The 11512-nt window shown below is 47.1% G+C and overlaps 1 protein-coding gene across 1 annotated transcript in view; it reads left to right on the plus strand.

Moving 5' to 3' along the window:
• The window catches only part of KSR2 (kinase suppressor of ras 2), a 404068-nt gene extending 393138 nt beyond the window's left edge, over positions 1 to 10930 (plus strand). The window contains exons 17-19 of the mRNA XM_033836923.2: positions 2815 to 2946; positions 9411 to 9540; positions 10775 to 10930. Of these exons, the coding sequence (XP_033692814.1) occupies positions 2815 to 2946; positions 9411 to 9540; positions 10775 to 10912 (400 nt within the window). The 3' untranslated portion in view covers positions 10913 to 10930. The remainder of the gene's footprint in view (positions 1 to 2814; positions 2947 to 9410; positions 9541 to 10774) is intronic.
• Positions 10931 to 11512: the final 582 nt, after the last annotated feature.

Genomic DNA, 11512 nt, shown 5'->3' on the forward strand with positions numbered 1-11512 from the left:
GCTCAGTAGTTGTGGCATGCGGGTTCAGTAGTTGTGGCTTGCGGGCTTAGCTGCTCCGCGGCATGTGGGATCTTCCCGGACCAGGGCTTGAACCCGTGTCCCCTGCATTGGCAGGCGGATTCTTAACCACTGCGCCACCAGGGAAATTCCTGATTTTTTCCCTTTAGATTCATGGTTTTCTGAAGCCACAGGGAGACGAGAAAGCAAAGGGAAAAGGAATGACCTTCAGCTCATTCATGAAGGCCCAGTGTCAACCAGGAAGGGAGTGCAAGTCAAGGGCAAGGTGGCTTCTGGCCTTGTCGCCCAGACAGCACACTGCCCCCGCCCCCACCGTGCCCCAGCCTGGCTGTCAACGCAAACCCAGTTGGTGTTGCAAGAGGCCAGGGAGCCCTCAGCAATCTCTCCCAACCAGAGATCCACAGCGTCTGGCTACCCAGGAGTAGCCATTGGTGGCTTCCTGTGCTTTTTTCCCTGTTGGAGGGAAAATAGGGCTTAGTTCAGAACTTTGCTCCCAAATGGTGTGCTATAGAATTCGTGTGGAATTGTGGTTAGGAGTTTAGTCGCTGGAGTTTTAAAGACTTGCAATCAAACGGATGTTAGTTCTTTCCCTTGTTACCTTCATGGCTTTGGGAGGGTCACTTAAGCTCTTTGAGGCTATTTCCTGACCCATAGAACAGGGGTGATATCCACCTGATTGTGGGCACATAAGAATTAAGTTGGGTGGACAGCCTGACATACAGGAGGTACTCAGCAGGAGTTACTTGCCTTCCTACCCTTCCCTCAGTTAGACCTTGGGGCATTGACAGTGCTGGGTGCCCAGAAAGGGGAGCTCAGCCGAGCCTGGGGCAGGGGTGGGGGTAGCAGTAAAGTGAGCACGTCCTGAACATCCATACAGATGCCAGAGCTTCCCCTGAGCCCGTCCCCGGCATTGCCTTGCCTACAGCTGTTCTACCATCGTCCAGAAAAGGTGTCATTTGAGATGCCAGTGGTATCATGACAGTTGCCCACAGGCTGTTATTGATCATAATAATAACCATAATGAAGATGATTTGGGTTGGTCACCGATGGGTCCATCACCATGGGAACAGGACACCCCAGGGTGTCTGTGCCAGGCCTGGCTTCCAGCCCCCTCTAGGCACATGCTCACGTCCGCCCCAGGATGATGGTTAGCGAGTGGCCAGCACCCTCCTTCCTGGCCCAGCCCTACAATTCCAAACCTCCACTGCCCCAGTGAGTCAGGAGGAGGCGGAAGGGGCTGTTGGATGAGATGGGAACAGGGACGTTTGCCCTTTTGGCAACAGCGTTCCACTCCACCCCACCCCTCAGGGCCTGGTCATGCCAGTGGGGTAGCATGATATGTCCCCACTACACTGATGTTCTTGGGGTTTCTAGAACACCCCAAAGAGGGCCTGCCTTGGGCCTTTGTCCTAACTTCTCTCCTGCCTGGAATACTCTTCTCCTTGTTTGTATGGCTGGATCCTTTATGTCATGAAAATCTTAGGAATACTCTTCTCCTTGCTCGCATGGCTGGATCCTTTATGTCATGACCTTCTGCCTGGCATACGCTTCTCTTTGTTGGCATGGCTGGATCCTTTATGTCATGATCTCCTGCCTGGAATACGCTTCTCCTTGTTCGCATGGCTGGATCCTTTATGTCATGATCTTCTGCCTGGCATACGCTTCTCCTTGTTTGCATGGCTGGATCCTTTAGGTCATGATCTCCTGCCTGGAATACGCTTCTCCTTGCTCGCGTGGCTGGATCCTTTATGTCATGAAAATCTGAAAATCTTAGCTCACATTTTACCTAAAGTCAGCTCCCTCTTATCTTTGACACATTCTCCTATTTTAATCTTTCCTATTTAGATAATTCATTTGTCATCACTTTCCCCTACCAAAGTACAAGCTCCAGGAGGGCAGGGACTTTGTCAGTCTTGTTCACTGCTGTGGTCCCAGTGCAGAGAACAGAGCCTAGGCAGAGCGGGTGCTCATAAATACAGTCGGTCCTCATTATTCGCGGATTCCATATCTGCAAATTCACCTACTCGCTAAAATTTATTTGTAACCCCCAAATCAATACTCACGGCACATTCACAGTCATTCGTGGCCATGTACAGGGTGGTGAAAAACTTGAGTCAACTGATGCACATGTTCCCAGCTGAGGTCCAAGGAGAGGACGCTGTGCAGTTTTGTTTCAGCTCTCATCAGCGATGACCAGAGGATGGAGAAGGGATGGTGCAGTGCGGGGCAAGGAGCTCCAGCTCTGGGGCCAGTTGGATGGGTTTTGCAATTCTGCCCCCTGGTAGTGGGGCAGCCTCAGGGCAAATCACGTAATACTTCTGAGCCTCGTTTTCTCTTGTGTAAAATAAAATAGACTAGGATGAATTGTTTTTAGGATTTAAGATTATAATCTTTTTGAGATGTGTGCATGCGTGTGTGTATATACATTTCCTCCAGGAGCAAAAACTCAGTTTTCACTAATTCAGTGTTTGCTGAGACTTTATAGAACGTAAGCGCCATGAATAACAAGAATCGGCTGTATTTGTTAAATGAAGATGGAGAAGGGGGCGCCTCAGAGGCGAAGGGACACGATGACTGTTTGGGTGTTGGGTGTCTCTCTCCAGATCAGCCTTTCCTGCACCTCCCACTGAGTCTTGGCCTCAAGTACAAGGTCAGGCAGTGCTTGATGGGGGGCTAGGGATGGGGGAGGAACACAAGAAAGCCAGCAGAGATGGTCCAGGGACTTGGGGTCTGTGATGGAGGACTGGTCCTCCCTGGGCTGTGAAACAGGGCTCACTCTGTGCTTTGCTTCTCCAGGCGTGATGACAAGCTGCGTATCCAGAGCGGCTGGCTGTGCCACTTGGCCCCGGAGATCATCCGCCAGCTGTCTCCCGACACAGAGGAAGACAAGCTCCCCTTCTCCAAACACTCGGACGTCTTTGCGCTTGGGTAGGTGGCCCACTCTGGCTTTTGAGAGCCCCAGCCTGGGCAGAGGGGCACTTCCCAAAACATTCCCTTAGTGCTTCTGGAAGGGACAGGGCATCTGTCTGCGGAGGAAGAGGTGGCTGGATTTCTGGGTGAGTTAGGGGGGATCTGAGTGGGCTGTAGTAGAGAGACCCTAGCAAACCTTCGTGCCTGGTTTCTAACTGGTTGTGTGACCATGGCAAGTTACCTGATTCATTCATTCATTCGTGCAATAGCTATTTACTGGGTGCCTGTCCTTAACAAATTGTCAAAAACTTAGTGGCTTAAAACGACCTTTATTATCTCAAGTTTCTGTGGCCAGGAATTTGGGCTTGGTTCTGAACTGGCTCAGGATCTTGCATTAGGCTGCAGTCAAGATGTTGGCCAGGGCTGCGGTCTCATCTGAAGGTTTGACAGGCTGAGGATCCATTTCCAAGGTGGCCTGCTCACATGGCTGTTGGCAGGAGGCCTCAGTTCCTCACCACACAGACCTTTCCAAAGGCTGCTTGAGGGACCTCACAACACGGCGGCAAGAAGCTGCATTGCCTTTATGACCTAGTCGCAGGAATTGTACATCGTCACTTCTACCGTATTCTGTTTGTTAGAAGCAAGTCAGCAAATCACAGGGAGGGGAATTAAGCTCTACTTTTTACAGGAAGGAATATCAAACAATTTGTGGACATTTTAAAACCACCATAGGTCCCTATTCTCTCTTGTCTGGTGGAAGACAGACAAGGAAACAGGTTTTTTTTACAAAATTCTGTGATAAGTGCTATGCTGGGGATAAACACAGGACTGTGGGAAGAAAGGAGGAACTAAATCCAACCTGGGAGATCAGAGAGAGCTTCCTGGAGGAGGTGACTCCTGAGCCTGTGTTAAAGATTGAGTGTAAGTAGTCCAGGTGAGGGTAAGGTGAAGTGTTCCAGATAGAAGGAGCATATGAAAAGCAACAAGGGTGAAAAAGAACAAATTGCCCACAATGGAGGAATATGTGGGGAGCAGGAGTGGAGGGAAGAAGATGAAGCTGATGGATGGAGAATCAGGAAAAAATGAGCCTGGGGTGGTGAGATGAGGGACTAGAGAGGAAAGAAGGCATTCTGCAGGGACCTAGAGGCTGAGTTAAGGAGTTTTCATCTTCAGGGCAGTAGGGAGCCACTGATGGTTCTTGAGCAGGAGAGTGACTTTTAAAAGTGAGCTTTAGAACAATCACTAAATCACTAAATCACTCACACTCTGAGCTTTAGAACAATCACTACTGTGTTGAAAACGGAAAGGAGAAGGACAAGATCGGGGCCAGTTGACCAACCCAGGGGGGAGATGCTGAGATTCTCTGCTGAATCAGTGCCAGTGGGTGTGAAAGCTGGGATTGGACATAAGAAGCAGCATTTTGCGGGTGGAAGTGATAGGGCTTGATTGTTGGTTTAAATGTGGGTGATGCCAGATATCTGCCTGAAGCAGAGAGTAGTGTCATTCACCAAAGTAGAGACCCTGGAGGTGGGGCAGGGTTGGGCCACGCCAGAAAGGCAGAGAGAGCAGATTTGGACACAGTGAGTGTGAGCTGCCTTGGAGACAGCGAGGGGAGCAACCAGAAGGCGGCTGAAGCCACACATTTTAAGTTTGGGAAAGAAGAGTTCAGGACTTGGCGGCCAAGAGAGTGACTGCAGCCGTGGGAGGGGATGAGGTGTCTTTGAAAGTACAGAGGAAGAGAGGGTCCAGGGCACAGCCCTGAGATGCAGATCCGGACGCTCTGAGAAGGTGCAGCAGGAAGGCTTCCGCGCACCTGTCCCTCAGATGGCCATGCTAATCCTCACCTTACCTCGACCGACCGCGGGGGCGGTTACATGGACTGGCAGAGATAAGCTGGGAAAGCTGTTTGGGAAAGCTGGAGGCTTGCAGATGTGTGCAGTTAGATTTAGCGCCACCAAGAGATGTTACAGAGAATATCTTCCCCGGAAAAGCACCCCTGCTGCGTGCTCTCTATAAATCGGGGTGGGGGCAGTGTTTGCGGCCACATCAGGATCCTCGCCATCTGTCACTTGGGCCCCTTAAGAGGCTGTCACTTGCCCTGATTAGTTTATGCCCAAATCTTTATCTAGTTAGATATTGTTATCTGAAACCAAATTGCAATAATTAAGTTGGTATATTTTACTATCAGTTTAGCAAAAGAAAAAAAGAATGTAATTAACAAAATGTACCAAAGTAAGTAATTGGTTTTCCACTGGAGTTTTAATCTTTAGCAATTTTTTTCCCCTTCAAGCGCGTTTCTCTTGAAAGTTAGGTTTGAAAGGAAGTTTTAATGAGGCTTTTATTCCTGACACTGCTGAGTTCCGAGGGGCCTGGTGCTCCCGGTTTCCTGCCAATTAGCTGCATCTTGTTGCCTGGGAACATCATGCTGGGGCACAACTTTGAACAAAAATGGGCCTTAAAAGTGTATTGAGCACCGTGTTAAGTCTGTGATGGGTGCTGCCTCATGGCATCTTCAGAAGCACACTTTGAAGCAGGTACCATTGTTCCCAATTGACAGATGAGGAAACTGAGGTTCCGAGTGGCTTAGTGACTTGCCTTATGGTAATTAGCAGTGGAGCTGGGAGTCAAACTTGGGACATCCTGACCCCAGGGTTGGAGCTTTAAACCGCAGAGCCCCCAGGCTTGAGAGTCATTTCACTACTCAAAGCCCTACTTCCCTCAGCCATAAATCAAAGATAATAAAGCCCATTGAGATGTTCTAAGGATTGAATGAGAAAACACCTGTAAGGCACACAGCACAAGGCCAAGCTCCTGATAGGCTCCCTTCCCCCCTTCACATGAGTGGTGCCTACACTCTGTGTGTGCCTCCTTCACTAGGCCCCAGCCATCAACTAGAGGGTTGCCCTCCCAAATAGTTCACTGCCCCAATTACAAAGGACCCTCAAATGGGATGGAGTGTAGGTTTCTCAGTATAGCATAATGGCCAGTGGTGTAATTCTGTAGTCAGATGGCTTCAACTCTGGCTATACCTCTTATTTTGCTGTATGACCCTGGGTAAGGTATGTAACCTTTGTGAGCCTCAGTTTCCCCAGCTGTAAAATGGAGCTGATAATAGCACTTCTTGTTTAAAATGTGGGTTTAATTATTATTCGGGTTTGATGAGGCCAATAGATCAGGAAACAACTACCACTGGATAGTTTGTTATTCACAGTCCCCAGAAGGAGAGGGCACATCATACGACGCAGGGCCACACGGGGAAACACCAGGGTCAATCAGGAGGCAGAGGGAGCAGGAAGAAAATGTGGGCAAGAGCCGTTATTGTGGTTTTCTCGGGAAGGAAGGGGCGAGGCAGGGTAAGCAGGCTTAGCATTGGCTAGCTTAACTAATTTCAGTGGGCTCTGGGGTATGGGGGCTGTCCTGAGTAGGGAAGGGGAATATTGGCCCTGAGCCTGATAGAGGAGATGGAGGGATGGTGGAGGACTTTGGATTGTTTAGTTTGCATATGAAAAGCACACTTACAGGTCAGTCCTTTACTATCTCTAGGAATTGGCTAGCCCTGGGAGGGGCAGTCCCGCCAGGGTCAGCAAGGCCCCAGATAGCAGAACATCAGAGTAAAAGCCATGCTAATACACCTCCCCCATAATCATAGTAAATACAAAAGGCTAAGATTAGTGTCTAGCGCAGAGTGAAAACTCAATAAGTGTTATTGTTTATGATGAAAAGAACTAGAATCATCCCGCATGTAACTTGAGAACTTCCTGACCACCTAACTCAATATCCCAACACCTGAGCATCACCACCCCTCCTCACCCCAGAGGGATGAGAAGATGCTGAGAGGCGGAACCCTAGAAATAGCTGGTTTGATACAGTCCTCTATCCGTAAAAAGGGTAACTGAGTGCTTTGTGTTCTTTAAAGCAAATTTACATAAATTATCTTAGGTTAGAAGAAAGATCATTTCTTAGGATGGTTTCAGTTAGTCCCTGAGTTGGGGAATCTTCTCAGTGAGTTGAGACCTATCCCCACTGTACAGCTCAGTGACACCCCAGCATCCTCTGAACACCCCAACACATGCACCATAGTCTTCACTGCCGCCCACACCTCCCAGCATCACTTAGGCACTGCCCAGCCCATCTGCCCATCTGTCCCCACGTGCCGCTTACTGCAGCAGGCAGTCGTTTCTTCCATCATTACAACGTCGTGATTTATGAAACAGACGATAACATAGTCGATCTCTCTAGAATAATTCCGGCATCGAGTTGTTCTGGCATTCAGCCTCCCAGATAAACATTCTTCCACTGCAGTTTTATCATCATTCTCATTTGGCAAGTAGGGAAACCTGGATTCAGAAGGGAAGCAACCTACCCAGTGACATATTACTAGCATAGAATAGAATCAGGACTTGAACCCAAGGCAGTCTGACCCTCAGATTGTTTTTTTTTTCTTTCCACTATTTCAAAGGAAGTTTCCTTCTTAGAACACACAAATATAATAGAAAAAAATTCTGTCCTTTCTATCACTGAGAGGGAGCCCTTGTTAACGTTTTCCTGTGTTGCTCTTATTCTTCTGTCCATACATATATAGTGGTATTTAAAAAGCATAACATACCTTATATACAGTTTTGTGTCCTGCTTTTTTCACTTAAAATTATATTTTGAGCATTTTTTATGTCAGCAAAATTTCTTTGAAATGTTATAATAATAAATATCTTAGTTTATGGATTTACCATAATACATGTAACCAGTTATTTTTTTAATCTTTATTGGAGTCTAATTGCTTTACAATGTGATGTTAGTTTCTGCCGTACAACAAAGTGAATCAGCTTTATGTGTACATATATCCCCATATCCCCTCCCGCTTGAGCCTTCCTCCCACTCTCCCTATCCCACCCCCCTAGGTGGTCACAAAGCACCGAGCTGATCTCCCTGTGCTGTGCAGCAGCTTCCCATTGCTGTTTTACATTTGGTAGTGTGTATATGTCGATGCTGCTCTCTCACTGCGTCCCAGCCTGCCCCTCCCCCCATGACCTCAAGTCCATTCTCTTCATCAGCGTCTTTATTCCTGCCCTCCACTAGGTTCATCAGTACAATTTTTCTAGATTCCATATATATGTGTTAGCATACGGTATTTGTTTTTCTCTTTCTGACTTACTTCACTCTGTATGACAGACTCTAGGTCCATCCACCTCACTACAAGTAACTCACTTTCATTCCTTTTTATGGCTGAGTAATATTTCATTGTGTAGATGTGCCACATCTTCTTTATCCATTCATCTGTCGATGGACACTTAGGTTGCTTCCATGTCCTGGCTATTGTAAATAGTGCTGCAGTGAACATTGTGGTACATGTATCTTTTTGAATTACGGTTTTCTCAGGGTATATGCCCAGTAGGAGGATTGCTGGGTCGTATGGTAGTTCTATTTTTAGTTTTTTAAGGAACCTCCATACTGTTCTCCATAGTGGCTGTATCAATTTGCATTCCCACCAACAGTGCAGGAGGATTCCCTTTTCTCCACACTCTTCTCCAGCAGTTATTGTTTGTAGATTTTTTGATGATGGCCATTCTGACTGGTGTGAGATGATACCTCATTGTAGTTTTGATTTGCATTTCTCTAATGATTAGTGATGTTGAGCATTCTTTCATGTGTTTGTTGGCAGTCTGTATGTCTTCTTTGGAGAAATGTCTGTTTAGGTCTTCTGCCCATTTTAGGATTGGGTTGTTTGTTTTTTAGTTATTGAGCTGCGTGAGCTGCTTGTATATTTTGGAGATTAATCCTTTGTCAGTTGCTTCATTTGCAAATATTTTCTCCCCTTCTGAGGGTTGCCTTTTTGTCTTGTTTATGGTTTCCTTTGTTGTACAAAAGCTTTTAAGTTTCCTTAGGTCCCATTTGTTAATTTTTGTTTTTATTTCCATTTCTCTAGCAGGTGGGTCAAAAAGGATCTTGCTGTGATTTATGTCAGAGTGTTCTGCCTATGTTTTCCTCTAAGAGTTTTATAGTGTCTGGCCTTACATTTAGGTCTTTAATCCATTTTGAGTTTTTTTTGTGTATGGTGTTAGGGAGTGTCAATTCTTGTTATTGAACAATTGTGTTATTGCTACTTTTTTCAGTGTTCTATATAATGGTGTACAGAAGATCCTTGTCATTGAGTTTTTGTCTGTATCCCTTATATTCCCCTTACAATAGTTTCCTAAAATTACAGGCATGGGGTCAGAGATCCTAGCCGCATTATATTAGACTGTTCAGGTTCTAGCTTTTGATTCATTTTAATTCAGGCACCAGAGAAGATATCCTGGGATAAGCATGACTTCTAAGACATTGACCAAGCTTTATGTACATCTTAGGTAGCAGAACACCAGCCCTGTGAGGCAGAAACTAGGGGGCCAGAGTGGTCAGCCAGCAGGCTGACTGGGTGGGCGCGTGTTGGTAAGGGGACACGGAGTTGCGAGGGACGTATCACACCCTTTAACAATGTCTGCCAACAGGACAATCTGGTATGAACTCCATGCCAGAGAGTGGCCTTTCAAGACCCAACCAGCAGAGGCAATAATCTGGCAAATGGGCACAGGCATGAAACCCAACCTCAGCCAGATTGGCATGGGAAAAGAAATCTCGGTAAGTCCCGGGATAGTGCCAGGTCTGGGGGATGAGGGGAGAAGCAGACACAATTCTGGGCCTTCTTTTTCCTGCATGTTAATAAGGTTGCAAACGCTTTCCTGGAGGGTGACAGAAAGCCTGCGCACAGACTCGTCAGGTGATCATGTGGAGCTTAGAAGGCAAAGCTTTTGAACTGTGCCTGCAATTCAGGTCCCTACTATCAGGGCACAGTAACACTCGGCCAGGTTTTTCCCAGCAAGGGATTGCTGAGCCTAGTAGAACCAGTGAATCCCTCTTTTTCTGTTATTTTTTAAAGACATACATTAAGATACCACTGGTAGGGGCTTCCCTGGTGGCGCAGTGGTTGAGAGTCCACCTGCCGATGTAGGGGACACAGGTTCGTGCCCCAGTCCGGGAGGATCCCACATGCCGCAGAGCAGCTGGGCCTGTGAGCCATGGCCGCTGAGCCTGCGTGTCCGGAGCCTGTGCTCCGCAACGGGAGAGGCCACAACAGTGAGAGGCCCGCGTACCGAAAAAAAAAAAAAAAAAGATATCACTGGTATTAATGATTCTAATTTTATTTGGATCTCCATAAAATTTTTAAGGCATTATCCAACTCAGAACAAGACATGTGGAAACAGAGCAGCCTGAGTATAAATTAGTAATCATCCTCTAAAACACATCAGGAAGAATCCTGTTTTGATCAGAAGTTAGATGTGTCAGGGAAGGCATAATTATCCGGTATGTTTTTAAGAATTACCTGTCTCTAGATTTCCTTTCTCAAGTGAGACAATTACTAAGAGTAATTTTCCTGTCTGTGACTTTAAGGGCGCTTATAATATTAGGATGTGGATAGAAGCTTCAGGATTCCCTTTTCTCCCTCCTTTTTGAGAAAAATGCCAAGAAACTCCTTGGGGAGCATTATTGATTTCAATGTATCCCAGCCCTTCTCTAAGAGGATTTACCTAGTTTGCTATATAGGCTCAGAAAGTGGATGAGTAAAAGGACGGATGTTGCAACGGATGAGTGGTGCATGGCTGGATGATAGATGAAGGATAAATACATGAACTGAGATGAATAGATAGATGGATGGGTGGGTGGATAGATGGATGGGTGGGTGGATGGTTGGATGGTTGATGGAGGAATCTGGCGGTGGAACAAATGGGTAGACAAACAGACAAATCCAATGAGATGTCAAGGAGTAATCAAGAAGGTACTAGTTATGTTAAATCACCATCTTGGTTTCTTTTAGGACATTCTTCTCTTCTGCTGGGCCTTTGAACAAGAAGAGAGACCTACCTTTACCAAGCTTATGGACATGCTGGAGAGACTGCCAAAGCGAAACCGCCGCCTGTCTCACCCTGGACATTTCTGGAAGTCTGCAGAGTAAGTGTTCCCCCTTAGTATCTCTCCCCACTGCCCTGTCCTCTGGCCTTTGTCACCTTTTTGCTCCCCTCCCCAGCTCCTCTGCCAACCGTCTCCTTTCCATGTACCCACCTCCCTCCCCAGCGTACTACCCTTCCCCACCGTGTTTCTGTTCAGGGGAATCTCCTCTGCAATTTGGGTCCTAGAGGCTGCCGTACAGGGCCTGGATCCCCGCGGTTACCATGGCTGCCTCATTGCCTGTTTCCTCCTGATGAAGGTTGATGCCCCAGTAAGTCTGAGCATCACACAATGAGGTGGTACCCTGAACCCACCAAGCCCTACCTGTCAGCTATTCATCAAAGTAGAAAAGTCCTGGGGTGTACCTATTTCACGGACTATAGACGGGCAAGGTGTCTGTGTCCTATTCCTGTACCCACGGCAGACATGACTAATCTATCACAGTGCATCTGCCATCACTCAGTGGTACTCATCAGCAGTTATTTAGAATCAGTGCATGGATGCCTTTCCTGGCCATTCCAGATTTATCCAGCCTCCTTCTTTTACACATGGAGAAACCGTGGCCCAGAGACATTCAGCAACTCACCCACATCTGCATGGGGTGTTG

This window comes from Tursiops truncatus, chromosome 13 (genome assembly GCF_011762595.2).
Source record: "Tursiops truncatus isolate mTurTru1 chromosome 13, mTurTru1.mat.Y, whole genome shotgun sequence".
NCBI lineage: Eukaryota > Metazoa > Chordata > Mammalia > Artiodactyla > Delphinidae > Tursiops > Tursiops truncatus.